Below are 23,613 nucleotides of genomic sequence, written 5' to 3'. Positions count from 1 at the left end.
AATAACAAGTCATTAGAGACTCTAACTAGTGCAGTTTCCGTGCTGTGGTGGAGTCTAAACCCTGACTGAAAGTCTTCAAAGTGGCTGTTGTCCTGCAGGTGGCAGTAAACCTGCTTGACTACAACTCTTTCTAGGATTTTAGAAATAAAGGGGAGGTTTGACATTGGTCTATATTTGGCCAAGTTGCTGGGATCTAAACTGGGCTTTTTCAGAAGAGGTTTAATGACTGCATATTTAAAAAACTGTAGCACTTGACCCATTTCCTGGGAGGAATTTATTATCGTTATTATGGAATCATTAATTAGGGGAAAGGTTTCCTTAAAAAGCCTAGTGGGAATTAGGTCTAACAGACAAGTTGAGGATTTGGAGGACGTAATAATTGATGCTACTTCCGCTTGATCCACAGCAGTTAAGCAGTCTAATGTTACAGAGGTTTATATGGATGCCTCCATTTCTACCGCTTCAGCCTGTTCTGGGCTGATAGTAGGAATAACTAGTTTCAACTTATGTCAAATATTTGAGATTTACTATCGAAAAATGTAATAAAATCATCAGAGCTGAGAGAAAGAGGAACATGTGGTTCTACTGAGCTCTGACTGCGAGTCAATCTAGCAATAGTACCAAAAAGAAATCTTGGATTATTTCCATTCTCTGATATTAATGTTGAATGGTACTGGGTTCTAGCTCTACGCAGAGCTTTTTTGTAATTTAATAGGCTATGTTTCCAGGTATTCAGAGACTGCTCTGAGCCAGAGCGGCGCCATTCTCTTTCCAACTTAAGGGTTACTTGTTTAAGAGAACGTGTTTCAGCGTTAAACCCCGGTGCTACTCGGTTTTGTCTGACAAACTTAGGTTTCGGGGGTCAACAACATCGAGTGTACTCCTGAGGGCTTGTAGGGCATATGGACAGGTCCTTTGTACTAGGACTGATGCTATGGGAGCTGGACTCAGAGTATTTTCTCGGAATGTCACTAAGTACTGGTTGAACTGTGAGTTTAAACTCAGACAAAGAACAGTCGGTCAAGGTTCTTCTAAGCTGTTTCTTACTCACTGGGGCGGTAGCTCTGTAACTGAAATGTTACAGAGCTGCACCACGGGCGGCTGTGGTAGGGCGGTCGTCCCATGATCGTAAGGTTGCAGGTTCGATTCCCGCCTTGCACGCCCATGAGTCGAAGTGTCCTTGGGCAAGACACTGAACCCCACCTTGCCTCTGGTGGTAGGCGGGCGCCTGTGTTTGGCAGCGGAGCGACCACCAGTGTGTGACTGTGTGTGTGAATGTGTGTGTGACTGGGTGAATGGGTCTGTGACTGTAAAGCGCTTTGTCCTTGTAGGAAGAAAGGCGCTATACAAGTATAAGTATACGCCAAATGTAAATGTAAACTGGAAGATAATCATAAAGTGATCAGAAATGATGGGGTTATGATTAAGGACACTCAGCTAGCTGATCTCTATACCATGGGTTAAAACAAGGTCCAGGGAGTGCTTATGACAGTGAGTGGGTTCATTCACATTTTGGGTGAAACCAACATCATCTAATAATTCTAAAAATACTCTAATACTAAAAGACTTAACAAAAAGCATTTAGCTGAGTCACTCATATTCTCTTTTACAAGAATTTCATGCCATTAAATTCATATAAATGTAAATAACGTGGCATCTCTCTGACTAATAACAGGCTTGTTTGTGATTTTTGCTGTCATGTTTCCTCCACTTAACCAAAAACTAACTTTGTTGTTAGTCGTCAGTTTTACACGTAATCCTCAGCTAAATGTAAACTCCTCTGTGACATGCTTGTAATTTCACAATGTTATGCTCTACTATGGTGAAAGTAGCATAAAAGTAGCATTACTTTAGATTAAAAACTGATGAAATCCACATACGCTCTAAAAAGAAAAAATATTGATCCAACTTAAATAAATCACTTCAGTTGGTAACATGCATTTGAATTAAGTTTATTTAGCTTAATTTTTTAAGTCTATCCAACTCAATTTAATTTCTTTTGTTGTAACAACTCAAATTAACACATTTATCCAACCTTTTATCATGTCTTAAATATTAGATAGTATGCCTTTTTGCACTAAGGGGTTTCTCATCATCCTCTCCCTCCCTCTAACTCAAGGTGCAAAAAGAAAGAAACACAACAGGTTAAATAACTGGTTAAAACAGAGTAAAACAGCTAGACAACAAAACACATGGACAAAAACCCACACTTAAACCCCAATCTGCTGTTCTTTTTGGAACATAAAACGGAATGTTATCCCACAATTCTTTGTGCTGCTAACTATGTCATTATGACGCATTGACAGCTTCACACCGGAGTTACACCAACTTAATTGAATTAATTTGAATGAAAGTAAAATAACTATGTCAGACAACTACCGGTACGTGTCTTTTTCAAGTTGATTGGACTAAAAAAAAAAACGATTCATTTTCCCCAAACCTAATAATTAAGTTAGATCAATGTACAAAAGTTCATCTTTCCGACTACAGCCCAAATACTTTTTATAAAATTACCTTAAACCAAACTATTATTTATAATTGAAAAAACACTTCAGGTTTACAGTTTTGTGGCAGTTGGAAAAAAGAATTAAACAAGTCCTCCCGCCGTACTCTTACCATCCATTCGGCTCTCACCGACACATCTACTGGAAAGCTATGAAAGCTAATAGTACTGTTGAACTTTGGCGAATTCGCACACAGGGGTACACAACAGTGTTGTGATGTCTTTGTCACGTGTTGAAACACCAAACGCCTCTCTTTTACCCGAAATCCGCTCATATTTACTCAAAACTAGCAACTCAACAAAACTCCCCACAACAATAACACGACCAACAGGAAGTTGTCGGCCTTACACTCAAAACACGGAAGTTAACCGGAAGTTCTATCGTGCACGTAGGCTATAACAATCTTGCATCAAACTATAACAGCAGAAATATGAGGTTAGAGGTGACAGGAAGGAGACCAGAAAAGGTGTAAAGAAGGACATGAGGACAGCTGCTGTCAGTGAGGAGGATTTGCTGTGGCGCCCCCTACAGGGAGCAGCTGAAAGAAAAACACAAAGAGTATGATAAAAGTGAAGCAATGATGTGATGACATTTTGATTGTATTTTTATTTAATGTTATACATACCTTTATTTAAATCTGCATTTAAGAACATAGACGTGTCTTTTCTACTGTTTATCATTTATCAAGTGTTCATTTTTAGAAATAGTGTTACAGTCTTACAGATGTCTTTTCTATGTCTGTATAACCTATTATATTCAGCCTATATATTTCAAAGAAATACAACAACATCTATAACTTAAGAAGGAAAAGCTGCCATTTCAAACTAAAATGACGTTTTATTTTATCTGTAACGTTGGATCGAACACAGCACAAATATTTTGCACAAACTTGAACTCTGTGAAGGTGCGGAGCCCTTGAGATCAACAGGCAGACTGATGCAGCGTCTGCTGTAATGCAGTCATTGTCCCGCCCAGTCAAGTTGAATATTGAGCTGAACCAATCATCAAAGTTCTCAATTTAGCAATAAATTTTTGCTCCAACCTTTCTTTGATCATGAACTCTGAGTCAGCCTTTAAATTTATTGCTCAATAAAGGGAGCTAAAGCTACACGCATTTATTCTACTACACTAACTTGTCTTTCCTTCTTTGCCTTCATTGTAGAAGAATTGTCAAAGAGAGACAGAGAGTGAAATATCTCTTTATTTTTTTTATTTTTGGAGTCGAAGGATCTGCAGATCGCTCATTGGATCTAAATAAAAGGCTTCTGTTATGAAAGATAAAAGTTTGAAACTGTAATTTTTAAGTTGTTTCATCCTAAAACATATGACTGTTAAAAAAATTAGAAAAGACAATGGTTGGATGGATGGAAAATCCAAATTTCCTTTTGACTTGACTAAAAGCAGGAAATGAAAAACAGGAGGCTTGTACCCACACTTCGTATTGTTTGGTTGATCCACGAAGTGTTTTTATTTGTTCATTACTCCTAAAAGATCCTTAAGAATGAGAGAAACTCCGACTGACACATTTCAGGAAATATTAAACAAGCTTCAATCTTCCAACGGAAAATCAGAGGAAATGCATTCATGTAAAAGGCTAACGGTGGGAAATGTGCAAGCTGCTCCATGCAGAATTTCAGTCTTATATGAATCCAGAGAAATGCACTTTTGAAAAAATGTATTCCAACACAAAATTTTGATTTTCCCTGTGTCAGATCCAGTGGATTCTGAAACTGGATGGATTGTTTTGATTTTTAAAAGTAATTTAAATGTCAGCATTTTTACTCTACGATAAGACTGAGTGGGGAAGACTGAAGAGGATGAAATCACCTTGTGTTGTCATTTGTAGTGACTTCAGTTCACTTCAATAGGATAAAAGAAAAAAAAGAAGGATATTGCAAACCCCTCCACACCAAATTTATGGTCAAGCTGGTCACTGGGTCTGCTTTGGATTTATTATTTTCCATCTAAAATGTAAAGCTTTTTTTTATCTGTTGTTTTGATTTCATTACATCTCAAATCTGTCATCATGGTTTGGGGCTTTTTTTTTAAAATAGCAATTGATAGACCCACAGTTGGACTCAACCAAGTTCTGACTTTACGTTGTCCGGCCCAATCGCCCACTTCTAAGGAATGTTGATGATTTAGTAGACCGGTTAGTAAGTAATCAAAAGCAGGTTCTTGAAATCTTCCTAATTTACCCTTGTGAACTTTAACCTTAAATTATTTTTGAATAAATCTCATATTTCTGAAGTATGTTTGCCTCGTGTTTAAAATATACATGATTCACATAGGTTTTTATGTGATGATAATGTTTGTTCTATTTCCAAAACAGTGTGACTTTACTGATGAGTAATGTATTTTTCTTTACCTACTTTGCTCCTAATTTGCTGCACGATCAGTAAAGAAAAAAAAAGGGGGGGGGAAAGCAATGTCGGTAGCTCCCGCCAAAGAAGAAGAAAGAAAGACAAAGAAGCTTCTGCTTTTTCCCTCCCTATTAAAAAAAAAGATGAGTAGGTCTTATGCCCGGCAATCAAAATGTTTCCGCTTTTTTGTGTGCAGTTTTAATTACTGTCAGCTTAATGTACCACTGAGTTAAATGTGAGGCAACTTTTAGTGGTTTAAGCGAAAAGAGAAAGTTTAAAAATAGTTTTTAGATTTTTCAAAGTTTTGTGGCAGAGATGGACACTTAGATGTTCACTTTAGCCTTCATTGTAGGTTAGCAAGTAGCAAGGTTGTAGCTTTGACACATCTGCTACAGTCGAGGGGCCACTAGCTTCCTGCTCTGCTCCATTCTGATGGATCCACTTGCAGACAAATACTGGAACATCCATGCACATCTTTGTTCTCCACGTCTGAGCTAGCATCTGGATCAAAACTGGATGACTGGATAGCTCCACTATTGCTCACTGTTTTTTGTTGTACCAGTAATGTTAGGTTGGGTTTATGAGGGGCTGTAAGCTTGTTGGAGAGTGTGTAGGTAAAGGGATCATGGAAAATGAGGGCAGACTTACTCCACACCTACAGTCCTGAGCAGAACTCGGGGGTGAATTTCCCTCTGGAGAAAACGACACAGGATTTCTGATTTCGGGTGAAAACTGCATAAAGTTAATTATAAAAAACCCTGGGAACGCTTTAAAAAAATGGATCCAAAGATGATCAGAGCGGGACTTTAAACTAGTCACCGTTGTATAAAATATTGGTTGACTGAAAACGTTTTGTCCAAATAAGTATTTTTGTTTAAAGTGAGAAGACGAAATGGTACATTGACAGCAGTTAAGTTCCTTTATAGAAAAAGAGATATTTGTCTTGGGTCGTACCAGTAAACTTCCTTAAAAAAAGAAAGATGAAGAAAAAAAGGTCTGGTACAAATACTTGCACTACTTCTCTAATTCCTCAGTTTGGCCTAACTCCATTTTTAAATAATTGTCACGGAGACATAAAGGGTATGAGTGGAAACACTTATACTGTTTAAAAATTTTTTTTTTTTTTTTTAAAGTTTTACAGACTTGTTTTTGCTCCAAATAAAGAAATACATTCAGACTGCTTATTGGACACAAACTAAAGGCTTTTGTAATTAAAGGTAAGAGTTTTGATCAGTTACTTCTAAGCTGTTTCTTTAAGGCATACTAAAAAATATTGTAATTGTTGAACTTGGTGTACTTAAAGTGTTACTAAGGTTTTTAATATTATTGTTTGATGTCTTTCTGAATTTATTTATTGAATTGCCCTACAGGGATTAATAAAGTTGATCTTAATTTTAATCTCTTCTTCAATGATGCGTTCAGTTTGGTTAAACATTTTTTGTGATGAACATTACTGCATTATTGTAAATTATCCAAGTAGGTCCAAAGGAAGAGATTACACACAGAAACAACACAGGCTTTATTTTTTATAACATTTTCTTTTTAATTATTGTTTAACAAAAGACAATGGATACCCAGATATGTGTGTTAGTGTTGTCTCCTCATTGGAGATAACAGCTGATTTGAAAACTTAAGAAAGAAATTTCCATGTGTCAAGAAAACAAAATGTAGCTGTTAAATCAAGTGTTAATAATGAACATATTGGTGTTCTGATGTAATGTTTGCTTATTATTAAATGAATACATTTAAACACATCTTCAGGTCTTTAATTTTGCTCCAGTTTCTTAACTGAACATGCAACATCCTGTTTTTTAGCTTCTGCTTCTAACTCTGCATTGTTGCATCAATTGCAACACAGGAATCGACAAAAGGATGTTTCATCTCCTTTGGCCGAGTCTGATTTTCCCTGTGATCAGCATCGGTTCTTCTGCAGGTATGAACAGCATCCTCTTCTTCCAGCTTTCCATCAATCAATAAAACTTTATTTATAAAAAGTGCTTCTCGTACTTTGCGCAACTCAAACCGCTTTAAAATTAAAAACGAAGAACAACAACAAAAACCATACACAATTTTACAATTAAAACCCAACCCAGCCTTCACTCTTCCTACTCTTCTCTGTTGATACATCTGACACATGATGCCACATACAATAAATACTAAAGAAGAAATTCAGGGCTTGACTCTGCTGTAAGGAAACAGTCTTTGGGCATCTCTTCATACCAGGAGCCAGCTCGGCTATAGGAACATGGCCACAGTGCTCACCCAGACCAGAACAGCAACAGGGTCCACTTCCTGGCCGTGAGGCTGCAATGTTAAACTGCAGCTGCCCAAAAAGGGAGACAACTGCAGCAACAACCACCAACCAAGCCAGCAAGTCCTGGCAGAAAAGATCCCCACAAGAAACTCTGGGGCTTAAATCATAAGAATTAGCAAAAATTAGAGATGCATATAAAAACATAAAATTGTGAATAAGATTAAATTCATAAAATAAAATACATAAGATAATGTCTGATTGTGCCATCGCAAAATGTGATAAAATGTAATGTTGAGTTTTAAAAGGATCTGTTGATTAAAATATTAATTTAAAAACGACATTGCCCTTAAAAGCACAAACTTATAACCAGACTTTAGTAACAAGTGTCTCAGCCTCCAGTGTTACATAATCACATGTTACATAATCAATCTAAACACATAGGAAAATTGAAATCAAATATTCTTTAAACCTGACTAGTAAAAGAAGAAAACTCTTAAGTGGACAGAAAGCTTTCACCCACACTTCCTGTTGTTTGGTTGACCACAAAGAGGTTGTGTGTTCATTGGTCCTGAAGGTTCAAGAAGAATGAGAAGAATTTGTCCAGCCTTTTATTTGATAGCAGCAGCAAAAGTATTGTATAGGAACACACAAACACACACCTACACACACACACACACACACACACACACACACACACACAAGGTTTATTATAAAAATATACAAAGTCAAAGTCAACTTTATTGTCGATTCTTCAGATGTGCATCACATACAATGAATCGAAAATCCGTTTCTTACTCTCTCATGTCTGTTCAAGAGAAGAAAAAATAAAATAAATAAGTAAAGGAAAGAAAAGAGAGACAATTTACAACTTACAACAATTTAGAACCTTATTTATTAGCTATTAAAGTGCAAGTGCAACGATACAGATGCAATATGGAAGTTTCTGCCAAAGAAGTGAAATGCATTTCTTTAAGTCAACAACATGTCTGCTATCTGTGAACTCTTCTGTTCATAAAACAATATGGAATTAAATTCAGTACAAACTGAGTAAAGTGATATTCTATCTATCCATAAGGACTTCTATCTTTGAAACCAGTTTAAAAACCTAAAGTATTAATAATGGTTACTATGCTTTGTTCTGCTTTGTAATTAACATTTTTGACAATGTTAAAAAATAATTAAAAACAACTTTGTTACTACAGAATGTTTAATTTTTGCAAAATCCTTTTGTTTGCTTGAAAAATAATGTTTACATACATTGCTTTATGGCACAATGCTGTCAGCTGCTGAATGTTCCATGACAGTGCGTGTATAAAAACAAAACTTTTGTCTGACTTCCATTTTCTCTTCTTTGCAATGACAGGTTCTTCAGTCGTGGGACAACCAGACTGTGTAAATGGATTCTGCATCTCTGTCAGTGATGAAAAAATCTCAGCAGATTCAGGACTTTGTGTTGTGATTCCGTGTTCTTTCCAGACTCCTTATAACTTCAATCTTCAACATTTGGTTTGGTTTAAATGTGAATCTGACCAAAGATGCGGTGACTCTGATATGATCTTCCACACCAACAAAAACACCAACAAACCCCTTAAATCAGGATTTCTAGGAAGAGTGTCACTCCTGGATCCTGATCTGAATCAGAACTGTAGCATCATAATCAGTGATCTGAGAGAGTCTGATTCTGGATTCTATCAGCTCAGAGTAAATGGAAAAATCAATGAGAGGTCGGATGGATTTACATTTTTAAAAAAAACACACGTCGATGTTGGAGGTAAGACAAACTACAATAGAACTGATATTAAATTAGTGGAAAAGTATTTTTCTGCAGAAATATGAAGCCATATCTTCTTCAAGCTGTCTGCCTCTTCTGACTAAACATGTCATGTTTCCTGCAGGTTCCAGGCAGAAACCTACGGTGACTCTTCCTGATTTGACGGTGGGACATCAGGCCACCCTGACCTGCACTGCTCCTGCCCTCTGCTCTAAGTCTCCTCCTGGAATCACCTGGATGTGGAGAGGAGCAGCAGAAAATGACCCTCTCACCAACGGAAGCATCACTGCCTTCAAGGAGAGTTTGACTGCTGTCACACAGAGACACCACTCAACTCTGACCTTCATTCCCACGACTGAACACCACAACTCCAAGATCACCTGCAGGATCCAGTTCAGTGATGACACCACCACAGAGGAGACGGTGAATCTGCACGTCAACTGTAAGATTTTCCCACTCAAAATTCAGCTTTTTTGTTTAAGATTGTGTTCCATATGTTTTGTCTCTTTCTCTTTCAGATGTTAAAATCACAGGAAATACAGATTTGAAAGAGGGCATGACTCTAAACCTCACCTGCACTACAAGTATGTCGCCTGCAGAAATCCAATGGATTAGATTTGGATCAAAAACAGATCAGTTGAACAGAACTTCAGCTGGTCTGCCCAACAACACTGCCATCTACCTGCAGGAGGACAGAAGCACTCTGCTCATTTTTAATGTGACAGCAGAGGACGCCGGACTGTACATCTGCACATCAAAGCATCTGAAAAACACAATCAAGGATGGAGTCAATGTGACAGTGATGTGTGAGTCCATCACATACCATTCTACCATACCATTGTTGCAAAATACGGTTTCTACTTTAATACTTTATATGGAAGACTTGTCTTAGGCAATGACTCAGGGTCTCTCCCCCTGCTCTGTAAATAAAATGTAAAATGTTTTTCACAGATGCAAGAAAACCTCAGATATCTGGAAAGGTGATTGTGAAGGAAGGAGAAGTTTTGAATCTGACCTGCAGTGTTGACAGTTTCCCTCCTGCTGTGTGGACTGGACTTTGGTCCAACCTGCACAATGGATCTGACCACAATGGATCAGCCACCCTCATCGTCACCAATGTGACAGCAGAGGACGCTGGATTGTACATCTGCACATCAAAGCATCTGAACAACACAATTGAGGATGAAGTCAATGTGACAGTGATGTGTGAGTCCATCACATACCATTCTGTTGCATATTGCAAGATTTTATTGCAATGAAATAAGTTGTTTTTAGCTTCTTTTGGTCAGTCTTGATGAGTCAAAATATCTTTGCCCAACAGGAAGATGCATCACATTTTAACAACATACAGTTTTTACTTTAATACTTTAAATGGAAGACTTGTCTTAGGCAATGACTCAGGGTCTCTCCCCCTGTGCTGTAACTCAAATTTAAATGTTTTTCACAGATACAAGAAAACCTCAGATATCTGGGAAGGTGATTGTGAAGGAAGGAGAAGTTTTGAATCTGACCTGCAGTGTTGACAGTTTCCCTCCTGTTGTGTGGACTGGACTTTGGTCAAACCTGCACAATGGATCTGACCACAATGGATCAGCCACCCTCATCGTCACCAATGTGACAGCAGAGGATTCTGGGCGCTACTTCTGTGCTGCAAATCACCAGAACTGGACTGAGACGGTTCACGTGGATGTGACGGTGATGCTGGAAGGCTCTGCATGTGTGCGCCGCTCAGACGTCCTGACCTGCACCTGCATCGGTACAGGGTTTCCTCTACCCAACATAAAGTGGGCCCAGTTGAGCCCCCCCACTGAGTACTGGCTCACCACCAATGTGTCAGGTCACACTGTGAGGAGCTCTTTGACTCTAAAGGCAACAAAACAGGAAGACATGTCTGCAGAATGTGTCATCAGCAATGAGAGTGGAGAGTCAACAGAAAAACTCACAATTCAGGACATCCTCTTTGAAAAAGAAGGTATGTTTTCTCTTTTGCTTCAAGAAAAATCTTTGGACCTTTTAACTCCATAATTCATGCGATTAAAATTCTTTATTCTGTTTCTCCTCACAGGAGATCAATCTGGAAGTATTTCAGAGAAAACAGTCAAACCAGAAACCATCATCGCCTTTCTGATTGGAGTTTTGACAACCATATTTTGCATTTTGATCATAGGTTGCTACAGGTATGCAATGACCCTAAATAACTTAATTTAAATACTTGTCTATGCTTCACATTTACTGCAACATTTTTCTACAGAAAAAAGCTGAAGAGGTTTGAGAATCTGGTGGAGATGGTTGGCAGTCAGGACAATCCTCTGGTATGTGTTTTCCATTAGGCTTAAACTTGGTCTCCTGCCAAAAATAAGTGTGTCAGGAAGGATCTTGGGGACCAACCCAAAAACGACAGACCCAGGAATGTAACTTAATATTTATTGGGCTGAGGAGACTGGGGAGCTGGAGCTTGCAGTACTCGGAATAGGCACCAGAGGGCGTTTCAAGAGATGGGAGCCGCCAGCAGGCTGAGAGGAGAGTCGAAAAACAGTCACTTAGGGAGAAGCGAGAGGGGGGGGGGGGGGGGGGGTGAAGCGTGGAAACCTTGAATGAAGAAGTCCTCTAGAGGCCAGAGCCGGGAATGAGAGATTCTTGGGATGGATCCGACTTGGAATAACAGTCTTGTGGAGAAAGACACGGAGTGAGAGCGTCGGCTGACGAGCAGGCAGAATGCTTGGTCTCTGGAAGCGTGACAGGTAAGTAGTTGATTGGCTTGAGGACCTGGAGCGTTAACATAGACAGGGCGTGAGGTTAATAACTTGAACTTCAGCTCAAATCACAACAACAAGGCTGGTAGTCAGGCAAAAAGGCTAGACGTTCCGGCAATAACTGAGACTAAGTGGCAGGCTTAAATACTGAGGCGTACAGGTGAGGAGAATCAGACCTGATGAGCGGCCGCTGAGAGGGAGGGGCAGCGGCAGTCATGACAAAGTGACTAAAAGCAGGAGACTTATGGTTCCATTTGTAAGATATTCTGTCTTTAGGTTAAAATAGTTTGTTCTGGTATTCAAAATCCATTTCAATCTGCTGAAGTGAAGTCTAAAACTGGGACATTTGAAGAACAACAAGCTCAGATTTCTTTTTTCTTTGTTTTCACAGATCCACGATGGTCTCACAGTGGCAGAGGATCCAAACTGCTTCCCAGAAGGAGCTGAGAATGAAGCTGTGTCTACAGGAGAAGCAGCTCCTAAACTCAGAAGTGGTTCTGGAGATGTGGAGTACGCCAGCATTGATTTCTCTCTGCTGAAGAGGAGGGAGCGAACTCAGGAGCTGCAGACAGCAGCCACAGAATATGCTGAGGTTAAAGTGAAAAAGGAGGGGAAACATGCCGCTGGAGAGGCGGAAGCCATGATGGAGGAGGATGACAAAACTCTACTCTGTGTGTCAAAAAAGAAGGATGAAGAGGAAGAGGCGGTGTACTCCTCAGTAAATGATTTAATGGATGAAATTTGAGGGCAGACTGTAAGGTGGCATAGTGGTCAGCAGCCTCACTTCAGTGGTTCAAATCCTGGCTGTGACCTTTCTGTAGCTGCATCTCCATTACAAATACACACAAAACTTTATCAAAATCCTCAAACTGTTGAAAAAAACACAATTTCACAATTACACTGATTCCATTAAATCATAACTATACAAATAAACTCAAACCAACTCAGGCAATTGGTCATTCACTACCATGAGAATGGATGTGAACAGTACTTTGATTTACAGCAGATACACCCACACACCTACAGTCCTGACTAGAACTCAGGAGTGAATTTCCCTCTGGAGAAAACATGTCCTCGGAAATGACAGGCTTTTTGATTTTGGGTAAAAATCTTAATTAAAAACCACTGGAAATGCTTTAAAAATGGATCAAGAGATTATCAGAGCGGGACTTTAAATTAGTCACCGTTGTGTAAAGTATTGGTTGAATAAGAACATGTTTTCCAAATGAGTATTTTTATTTCAAGTGAGTAGATGAAATGGAACATTGACAACATTTAAGTTCCTTTTTAGAAAAAGAGATATTTGTCTTGGGCTGTGCCAGTAAACTTCCTCAAAAAAATAAAATGGTGAAGAGAGAAAGGGCTGATAAAAAAGACTTGCATTACTTCTCTAATTCCTGTTTGCCTTAACTTCAGTTTTGAAGATTTCTCTCGGAGACTTTAGTGGAAATACTTTTCCTGTTTAAAGCTTTTTTTAAAGTTTTACAGACTTGTATTTTTGCTCCAAATGCAGAAATACATTCAGATCGCTAATTGGATTGAAAACTAAAGACTTTTATTATTAAAGGTAAGATTTTTCATTAGGTAAGCTTTTTCTTATTTAAAGTCATTCTGAAAATATTGTAACTATTGACTTTTATTGTATTTAAAGTGTTACTTAGGTTTTTAATATTAATGTTTTCAGTCTTTCTGACTTTATTTACTGAATTCCCTGGGAATCTGGATTAATAAAATTGATCTTAATCTTAATGTCTCCTTCAATGATGCGTTTAGTTTGGTCCAAAGATTTTGTGTGATAAGCATTAATTTATCATTTTAAGTTGTCCAAAAAGTCCAAAAGACAAGAGTAAACACATAAGCAACACATCGTCTTAATTTCATCACATATATATTTGTTTTTTATTATTGTTTAAGAAAAGACAATGGATACCCAGATATGTGTGTTAGTGTTCTCTCTTCATTGGAGGTACCAGCTGATTTGAGAATTTAAAAAAGAACTTTCTATAGTTTTTTGTGTTTAGAAAACAAAATGTAGCTGTTAAATCAAGTGTTAATCATGAACATATTGGTGTTCTGATGTAATGTTTGCTCATCATTAAATGAATACATTTAAACACATCTTAGAGTCCTCAATTTTGCTACGGAATTGTAACTGAACATGCAACATCCTGTTTTTTAGCTTCTGCTTCTAATTCTGCATCTATTGCAACATAGAAGTCATAGACGAGAGGATGTTTCATCTCCTTTGGCCGAGTCTGATTTTCCCTGTGATCAGCATCGGTTCTTCTGCAGGTATGAACAACATCCTCTTCTTCCAGCTTTTCATGAATCAATCAATCAAACTTTATGTATAAAAAGTGCTTCTCGTACTTTGCGCAACTCAAAGCGCTTTAACATTGAAAACAAAGAACAACAACAAAAACCATACACAATGTTACAATTAAAACCCAACCCAGCCTTCACTCTTCCCACTCTTCTCTGTTAATACATCTGACACATGATGCCACATACAATAAATACTAAAGAAGAAACTCAGGGCTTGGCTCTGCTGTAAGGAAACATTCTTTGGGCATCTCTTCATACCAGGAGCCAGCTCAGCTACAGGAACATGGCCACAGTGCTCACCCAGACCAAAACAGCAACAGGGTCCACTTCCCAGCCGTGAGGCTGCAATGTTAAACTGCAGCTGCCCAAAAAGGGAGACAACTGCAGCAACAACCACCAACCAAGCCAGCAAGTCCTGGCAGAAAAGATCCCCACAAGAAACTCTGGGGCTTAAATCACAAGAATTAGCAAAAATTATATACATAAGATGTATATAAAAACATAACATTGTGAATAAGATTAAATTCTTAAAATAAAATACATTAAATAATGTATTATTGTGCCAACTCGAAAATATTTGGTTGATACTGTAAATGTAATATTGACTTTTAAAAGGATCTATTAATTAAAATACTAATCCTAAAACAACATTGCCCTTAAAAGCACAAACTAATAACCAGATTTTAGTAACAATTGTCTCAGCCTCCAGTGTTTAAATACATAATCAATCTGAACACATAGGAAAATTAAAATCAAATTATCTTTAGAACTGACTAGTAAAAGAAGAAAACTCTTAAGTGGAAAGGAAGCTTTTACCCACATTTCCTCTTGTTTGGTTGAACACAAAGAGGTTGTGTGTTCATTACTCCTAAAAGTTCATGAAGAATGAGAAGAAATTGTCCAGTCTTTTATTGGATAGCAGCTGCAAATGCATAAACACAAGGCATAGTTATATGCATATACAGTGATCCCTTGATTATCGCGGGGGTTACGTTCCAAAGAGAACCCGTGATAAGCAAAACCCGTGAAGTAGAAACCTTTATTTTTTTTACAATTATTATACAATGAAATACACTATTATACATTGAAAAGAAAGAACAAACCATTTAACAGGCTAAATCAATTGTTTTTTTAAAGAATAAAAGTACTTTAGAAACGTTTTTTCAACAAATAACTTCTGTAGTGTGCTGTCAAATAATAATTTCAATCATCGATAAGAACAGAAGGCTTTAAATTGCGGAGATTAGCCCCGCCCACCGCGACCCGAGTGGATTAAACGGAAGAAAATTTAAAATGATTATGAAAAAAATAAAAAAGTACAGTGGGACAGATAGTGACTCCGGTCTTCTTTTTCACTGCTCTTCATACTGAGCCGCTGCATCCTCTGCAGCGTTTTTTCCTTTTGAAGCCCGCGGTGCAGCTGCAGGTGTGTTTGTTCGGGAGAGGAACATTATAGTGATAGGCAGTTGTTGTCGCTCTTTTTTCTTCTTTGCTATAAGATCCTTATACACCGACATGCCCCCATCGATTATGTTGGAGAACTGTAATGAACGGCTCATCAAAGGGTCCCATTCTTGAGCTACTCGCTGTGTGACTTTTTAGCCAATCAGAATGCAGAACACAATGCACAATCCAAATCCGTGAAGTAGCGAAACCGTGAAAAGTAAACCGTGATATAGCAAGGGATCACTGTACTGTAGTTTCTCTCAAAGAAGTGAAATGCAGTGAAGCTTTTTTTTCATTTCTTTAAGTCAACAACATGTCTGCTATCTGTGAATATTTTTGTTTATAAAACAATATGGAATTAAATACAATACAAACTGAGTAGAGTGATATTTACTAATCTGTTAAAGGACTTCTATCTTTGACACCAGTTTAAAAACCTAAAATATTAGAAATGGTTACCATGATTTATTCTGCTTTGTAATTAACATTTTTGACAATGTTAAAAACAATTAAAAACAACTTTGTTGCTACAAAATGTTTTATTTTTTCAGTTAATTGAAAAGTAATGTTTACATCTGTTGCTTTATGGCACAATGCTGTCACCTTCTGACTATTATTATTAGTAAATTGACAAAAGTAAAAGACTAACTTCTCACAAAAGAAAACTTTTGTCTGACTTCAATTTTCTCCTCTATGCAATGACAGGTTCTTCAGTCTTGGGACAACCATTCTGTGTTAATGGATTCTGCATCTCTGTCAGTAATGAAGAAATCACAGCAGAATCAGGACTTTGTGTTGTGATTCCGTGTTCTTTCCAGACTCCTTCTAGCTTCAAACCTCAACATTTAGTTTGGTTTAAATGTGAATCTGACCAAAAGTGCAGTGACCCTGATATAATCTTCCACACCAACAAAAAAAACATTAAATCAGAATTTCTAGGAAGAGTTTCACTCCTGGATCCTGAAGTGAAAAATCAGAACTGTAGCATCATAATCAGTGATGTGAGAGAGTCTGATTCTGGATTCTATCAGCTCAGATTAATTAGAAAAATCAGTAGGAAGCCGGATGGATTCACATTTAATAAAAGAACACAGGTTAATGTTGGAGGTAAGAAAAACTACAATAGAACTGAGATTAAATTATTGGAAAATTATTTTTCTGCAGAAATATGAAGCCATATCTTCTTCCAGCTGTCTGCCTCTTCTGACTAAACACGTCATGTTTCCTGCAGGTTCCAGGCAGAAACCTACAGTGACTCTTCCTGATTTGACGGTGGGACATCAGGCCACCCTGACCTGCACTGCTCCTGCCCTCTGCTCTAAGTCTCCTCCTGGAATCACCTGGATGTGGAGAGGAGCAGCAGAAAATGACTCTCTCACCAACGGAAGCATCACTGCCTTCAAGAAGGAGACTTTGACTGCTGTCACACAGAGACACTACTCAACTCTGACCTTCATTCCCACGACTGAACACCACAACTCCAAGATCACCTGCAGGATCCAGTTCAGTGATGAAATCACCACAGAGAAGACGGTGAATCTGCACGTCAACTGTGAGAATTTCCCACTCAAAATTCAGCATTTTGTTGAAGATTTTGTCCCTTTCTATTTCTATTACATACTTTAAATTGCAAACTTGTCTTAGGCAATGCCTCAGGGTCTCTCCCCCTGCTCTGTAAATAAAATGTAAAATATTTTCAACAGATATGAGAAAACCTCAGATATCTGGAAAGGTGATTGTGAAGGAAGGAGAAGTTTTGAATCTGACCTGCAGTGTTGACAGTTTCCCTCCTGCTGTGTGGACTGGACTTTGGTCCAACCTGCACAATGGATCTGACCACAGTGGATCAGCCACCCTCATCGTCACCAATGTGACAGCAGAGGATTCTGGGCGCTACTTCTGTGCTGCAAATCACCAGAACTGGACTGAGACGGTTCACGTGGATGTGACGGTGATGCTGGAAGGCTCTGCATGTGTGCGCCGCTCAGACGTCCTGACCTGCACCTGCATCGGTACAGGGTTTCCTCTACCCAACATAAAGTGGGCCCAGTTGAGCCCCCCCACTGAGTACTGGCTCACCACCAATGTGTCAGGTCACACTGTGAGGAGCTCTTTGACTCTAAAGGCAACAAAACAGGACAACGTGTCTGCAGAATGTGTCATCAGCAATGAGAGTGGAGAGTCAACAGAAAAACTCACAATTCAAGACATCCTCTTTGAAAAAGATGGTATGCTTTCTTTTTTTTTTCTTCAAGAAAAATCTTTCTTTTGACCTTTTAACTCCAAAATTCATGTGGTTAAAATTATTTTTTCTGTTTCTCCTCACAGGAGATCAGTCTGGAAGTATTTTAAAGAAAACAGTCAAACCAGAAACCATCATCGCCTTTCTGATCGGAGTTTTGACATCAACCATATTTTGCATTTTGATCATAGGTTGCTACAGGTATGCAATGACCCTAAATAACTTAATTTAAATAGTTTTTCTATGCTTCACATTCAGTAAAACATTTTTTTTTACAGAAAAAAGCTGAAGAGGGTTAAGAATCTGCAGGAGATGGTGGAGATGGTTGGCAGTCAGGAAAATCCTCTGGTATGTGTTTCCATTAGGCTTAAACTTAGTCTCCTGCCAATAAATAATAGAATAAAAGCAGGAGAATTTATGGTTCCATTTGTAAGATATTCTGTCTTTAGGTTAGAATAGTTTGTTCTGGTATTCAAAGCCCATTTCAAACTGCTGAAGTGAAGTTTAAAACTGGGACATTTGAAGAACAACAAGCTCAGATTTCTTTTTTCTTTGTTTTCACAGATCCACGATGGTCTCACAGTGGCAGAGGATCCAAACTGCCTCCCAGAAGGAGCTGAGAATGAAGCTGTGTCTACAGGAGAAGCAGCTCCTAAACTCAGAAGTGGTTCAGGAGATGTGGAGTACGCCAGCATTGATTTCTCTCTGCTGAAGAGGAGGGAGCGAACTCAGGAGCTGCAGACAGCAGCCACAGAATATGCTGAGGTTAAAGTGAAAAAGGAGGGGAAACATGCCGCTGGAGAGGAGGAAGCCATGATGGAGGAGGATGACAAAACTCTACTCTGTGTGTCAAAAAAGGACGCAGAGGAAGAAGTGGTGTACTCATCAGTAAATGATTTAATGGATGAAATTTGAGGGCAGACTGTAAGGTGGCCTAGTGGTCAACGTCCTCACCTTCAAATTCTGGTTGGGACCTTTCTGTAGCTGCATTTCCATTACGCATATACACAAAACTTTCTCATAATCCTCTCAATTACACTGTTTCCATTAAATCATAACTATGCGAATAAACACAAACCAACTCGTGCAATAATTGGATCAATACCATGAGAATGGATGCGATCAGTACTGTGATTTGAAGAGAAGTTTCTAACTTAAGTCAAACTGATTTAGTCGTCTAAATCAAATGGTAGAAGCATGCAAAGCTAAAGAAAACCACCAGATGGCACTGTGTCACACTGTCAATCTTACTTTGTATTACTTGTAAAGGTTTTCATGAACAGAAATATGTTCCTAGATAAACAAAAACAAACAAATTTCTGTTTCTAATAATTTTTTCAAAACATGCTCAACCAAATGGTTGATTTGTCACTTTATGGTATGAGTAGCAACATCAAGCCAATGTTAAATAAAGGGACTGTTTGTCATAAAACCAGTTAAAACAACCTTCTAAATCATCACAATAATTTAAAATACATACTACTGTATAGTTTTGTCTAATTTATAGTTTATATCAGTTAGTGTGTAAACAAATGAAAAATCAGGATTATTGCAGCTACTTCACTTAGAACTAAACAAAAAAAGCTGGAATAATAATATTACCAAGATTTACAAAAGTTTTCTATCATTATCTTTTGCTTTACAACTACTAGATATACACTAAAATATTCTACAGTGCAAGACCATGACAAAATCCACATGACTCATATGCAGATCTGTATAACAGTGATGATGAACCAACAGAGGATCCTGATTATCAGTCCACACATGCAAAGGGCATTGGTGACATTTCATAAAAAAATCCCTGGATGAAAAAGAATCTCTTTCAACAAGCAGATCATCCACACTGCCACCTAATAAGAACAACAGAAAAAGCAGACACACCCCATTCTACCCCACCAAGAATAGCCCGTCTCCTCCAGTTTTGTTGGAGGAGACAAGCTATTTTCCAGACTCAATATCTTCCTCTAACCTAAGCAAAACAACAAAATCTTGCTCATCATACACATCTCAGAAGTTGGGAGATCCTATAAAGACTAGTTCCGAAGAAATTTTGGATTTCTTAGCAATTCTTCTATATATATGGGTGTTCTCACCTTCCCATCGCAGGTGGACTACTGGCACCAAGAGTCAACATAATTGATTCCAGTTGTTACGCAGATATATAGATTTTTGTGGTAAGTAGCACATCAACGAGAGGTCCAGACCAGTTTTACAAAATTTGACAACAAATGATTCAACCTGCTGAGCAATGCCTTTGGGATCATGCCTCTCTCAACAGTGAGATGGTGGAGCAAAGGGTCAAAAGAGTTCATCCCATGCCCATCACTGATCCCTGCCTAATAGATCTCTATGATATGCTGGTGCCCCTGTACAAGACCCCAGCTAAATCAAGGTGATGGTGCAGTCCCCTGTTTGGGGACATCATCGACTTGTGTGTCACTAATTCCAGGCTGATCTACAAGAGGGACCTACTGAAGCAAAAACCAGTGTCACTCAAAAGGTTCTGCCGGCTGTTGCACACAGTTTAAATAAGATCAACAAACAAGCAACCAAAGTTGGCCGACCATCATTGAGCTCTCTGCCAAAGATGTGGAAAGGCCACACACCAAGACCCTCACCACTAAAACTACAATGTGCACCATGACAACATGGTACACCGTTCACTCTGACAAGCAGGGACGATGAAACCTCTGTCCAAAGGGCGTGTCTAGGTCAAGATGTCAGAAATATGTTTTTCTGTGTCTCATTTCAAACCAAGAATTCTTTATGAAATACCATCAAAAGTGAGTCAATGTCCATAATCTTTGTACTGTCAAACAACTTCCAGGAAATAGAGGTCAACATTTGCTTTGTTTTAAAAGAAAGTTAATGTTTGAGGCATGATAAAAAGAATGGAGATAAATGCCCTTAATATTGAGTGTTAATGATGTCTAAATTAATTGGTTTATATGATTTTTTCAAATACTTGTTGTATCTGTATGAAATTTTGTACTTTTACCATTAAAGGCAAGGCAAGTTTATTTGTATAGCACAATTCGTACACAAAGTAATTCAAGGTGCTTCACAAAACAGAAAAATGCATTAAAATCACAATACATCATAGAAATAATCAATGTAAAATTTACTTTAAAAGAAAAGAAAAAATGTGAAAATTGATTTAAAAATAAAGGAAGGAAAGGAAAGAAAAGTGCAGATAGGACTTTTCAGTCATATACACGGCTAAACAGAAATGTTTTAAGTCTAGATTTGAACATGAACACAGAAGAGGCCTCTCTTACGACTTCAGGGAGGCTGTTCCAGATTTTAGCTGCAGAATATTGAAACGCTGATTCCCCTTGTTTAGTTCTGACTCTGGGAATCAACAGGAGGCCGGCCCCTGTGGTCCTCAGAGTACGAGATGGTTCATTTGGCACTAACATGTCAGAGATGTACTTTGGTGCTCGGCCATGGAGAGACTTGTACACAAGCAGAGCTGCTTTGAAGTCTATTCTTTGAGGTACAGGGAGCCAGTGCAGAGACCTGAGCACAGGACTAATGTGATCACACTTCCTGGTTCTGGTCAGGACTCGAGCAGCAGCATTCTGGATGTACTGAAGCTGTTTTACAGCTCGTTTGGAGAGGCCGGTGAGCAGGCCGTTACAGTAGTCTAACCTACTGGAGACAAATGCATGAATAAGTATCTCCAGGTTTGGCTTTGACACTAAGTTTTTGATTTTGGCAATGTTTTTCAGATGGTAAAATGCCGCTGATGTTACTGACTTGATATGGCTGTTAAAGTTCAGGTCAGAGTCCATGATTACCCCTAGATTACTGACTTGATTTGAGGGTTTAAGAGACAAAGAATGAAGGTAGCTGCTGACACTTTCTCTTTGTTTCTGTGGGCCAAAAATAATAACTTCGGTCTTGTTTGAGTTTAGCTTGAGAAAGTTGTTCTGCATCCACGCACTGATCTGTTGGAGGCAGTGGCTGAGTGAATCCACCGGCCCATATTCACCTGTTGTCAGTGACACATAGATCTGAGTATCATCTGCATAGTTGTGATAAGATATGTTATTACTGCGTACTAACTGCCCTAGTGGCAGCATGTAGAGGTTGAACAGAAGGGGTACCAGGATCGATCCCTGGGGCACACCACAAGTCAAGGCCATGTAGTCTGAGACACAACTCCCAATTTCAACAAAATATTTCCTGTCTTCTAGATAAGACTTGAGCCAACTTAGGGCAGATCCAGAGATGCCAACCCAGTCTTGGAGTCTGTGCAAAAGGATCCCATGATCAACAGTATCAAAGGCAGCACTCAGGTCTAGCAGGATTAAGACAGAGACTTTGCCATCATCAGTGTTCAGGCGGATGTCGTTGGTTACCTTGATAAGAGCAGTTTCTGTGCTATGATGGGGTCTAAAACCTGACTGGAAAACATCAAATGAATTGTTTAATAAGAGAAAATCAGTGAGCTGTTGGTAGACAACTTTTTCAAGGACTTTTCCTAAAAATGGCAGATTAGAGATAAGTCTGTTATTATTCAGTACAGTGGGATCAAGACCGCTTTTCTTCAGGAGAGGTTTAATGACTGCAGTTTTTAAGGCCTCGGGAAATATTCCAGATTGAAGAGACATGTTAACTATTTGAGTAATTGATGGCAACACACTGTTCAGGACAGACTTTAGAAATCTAGTGGGTAACACATCAAGACAGCATGTAGACGAGCTCAGACGGGTGATGGTCTCTTGGACAGTTTGTTCAGTGACAGGTACAAAGTGAGTCAGCTTAGAGTGAGTAGGTGGCCGTTGGATAGTTATATATGTTGTGGAGTTGATGGCTTTTTTAATGCCCTGAACCTTGTCATTAAAAAATACAGCAAACTCATTACATTTAGGTGTGTAAACCAGTTCTATTGGTAGCTGGTTTGGAGGGTTAGTTAATCTGTTTACTGTTCTGAACAGGACACGAGAGTTGCTGCTGCAACTTCCAATGATTTCAGAGAAGTACTTTTCCCTTGTTTTGCATAAGATCTGGTTGTAAGCGTACAACTCCCCCTTATCCATTCCATAATGAACCTGGAGTTTTGACTTGCGCCACTTTCGCTCAGCTCTGCGGCACTGTGGTTTCTGTGCCCTGACTAGATCATCGTTCCTCCAGGGAGCTTTCTGTCTATGTTTTCTCAATTCAACCTTCATAGGGGCAATGGCATCCAGAACATTCAAGTTGCTAGAAGTAACAGAATTCAGCATTTCATCAACATTGGGACCAGAGGCGTTTTCAGGCTTTATCTTTTCTACAAACTGTGCCCTAGTGCTCTCATTTATTTGTCTCCTTTGGACAACTGCAGGACCAGGCGGTAGTTTGGGAGCAACAGACAGGTCAAAGAATACACAGAAATGATCAGAGAGGGCAACATCAACCACACTGACATTGTAAATATTAACCCCTTTTGTGATGAGCAGGTCCAGAGTGTGCCGTCTGCTGTGGGTGGGGCAACTCACATAATGAATGAGATCAAAGGTTTCAAGGACAGCATTGAGCTCTTTTGCATTTCTGTCATAAAGGACATCTCAACCGTTTGGTAAAGGTCATTATTTAAAAAACTAAAAGGTCAGTTAAAAAAAAACTAAACAGATTTTGGTCATTACTTACATAAAGCAGTAAGAAATGCAAACACATAATTTTTTGACAGCTTTTTTTCTTGGTGGGGTAGTTAAAGGGCTAGGAAATAGAAAATGTTTTATTTAATGTTGTTCATCACTTTATCTAAATCTGCATTTATGAACATAGATGTGTTCATTCTACAGTTTATTATTCATCAATTGTTCATTTTTGGGAATAAAATATTAAAGTCTTATGGCCCGTACACACCTGGACGAATTTCGTGCGCGATATTCGACGACGTTTAATGGATCGTGACTAAACAAAGGGCACCAATGTGAGTGTGCACACCAACGCGAAAAACGCCAC

At 38.7% G+C, this 23,613-nt stretch overlaps 2 protein-coding genes across 2 annotated transcripts; both read left to right on the top strand.

Annotated features, from left to right (window-relative positions):
• Positions 1 to 8,858: 8,858 nt before the first annotated feature.
• On the top strand, positions 8,859 to 12,390 carry LOC144984508 (myelin-associated glycoprotein-like). The gene is made up of 7 exons (XM_078933178.1): positions 8,859 to 9,334; positions 9,411 to 9,698; positions 9,844 to 10,098; positions 10,340 to 10,864; positions 10,958 to 11,069; positions 11,144 to 11,204; positions 12,037 to 12,390. Exons 1-7 carry the CDS (start codon positions 9,004 to 9,006, stop codon positions 12,388 to 12,390), a joined length of 1,926 nt encoding a protein of 641 aa, XP_078789304.1. The 5' UTR covers positions 8,859 to 9,003.
• LOC105356075 (sialic acid-binding Ig-like lectin 5) lies at positions 11,118 to 18,735 on the top strand. The gene is made up of 9 exons (XM_078932778.1): positions 11,118 to 11,204; positions 12,037 to 13,212; positions 13,825 to 13,937; positions 16,122 to 16,523; positions 16,648 to 16,968; positions 17,120 to 17,644; positions 17,745 to 17,859; positions 17,937 to 18,006; positions 18,223 to 18,735. The coding sequence occupies exons 3-9, from the start codon at positions 13,877 to 13,879 to the stop codon at positions 18,571 to 18,573; spliced, it is 1,845 nt and encodes a 614-aa protein (XP_078788904.1). The 5' UTR covers positions 11,118 to 11,204; positions 12,037 to 13,212; positions 13,825 to 13,876; the 3' UTR covers positions 18,574 to 18,735.
• The last annotated feature ends 4,878 nt before the right edge of the window (positions 18,736 to 23,613 follow it).

The sequence above is a fragment of the Oryzias latipes genome, chromosome 16 (genome assembly GCF_053564925.1).
Source record: "Oryzias latipes strain Hd-rR chromosome 16, Olatipes_Hd-rR_3.1".
Lineage (NCBI taxonomy): Eukaryota > Metazoa > Chordata > Actinopteri > Beloniformes > Adrianichthyidae > Oryzias > Oryzias latipes.
This window is presented reverse-complemented; position numbering and strand designations above follow the sequence as displayed.

Bases quoted from the DNA above. Each gene is read 5' to 3' on its own strand.
- LOC105356075 (XM_078932778.1), top strand. From the start codon at position 13,877: ATGTTTCATCTCCTTTGGCCGAGTCTGATTTTCCCTGTGATCAGCATC. The intron at 16,969-17,119 runs GTGAGAATTTCC...TATTTTCAACAG, and splicing joins GGTGAATCTGCACGTCAACT to ATATGAGAAAACCTCAGATA. The intron at 17,860-17,936 runs GTATGCAATGAC...TTTTTTTTACAG, and splicing joins TTGATCATAGGTTGCTACAG to AAAAAAGCTGAAGAGGGTTA.
- LOC144984508 (XM_078933178.1), top strand. From the start codon at position 9,004: ATGTTTCCTGCAGGTTCCAGGCAGAAACCTACGGTGACTCTTCCTGAT. The intron at 9,699-9,843 runs GTGAGTCCATCA...TGTTTTTCACAG, and splicing joins AGTCAATGTGACAGTGATGT to ATGCAAGAAAACCTCAGATA. The intron at 11,205-12,036 runs GTATGTGTTTTC...TTGTTTTCACAG, and splicing joins GCAGTCAGGACAATCCTCTG to ATCCACGATGGTCTCACAGT.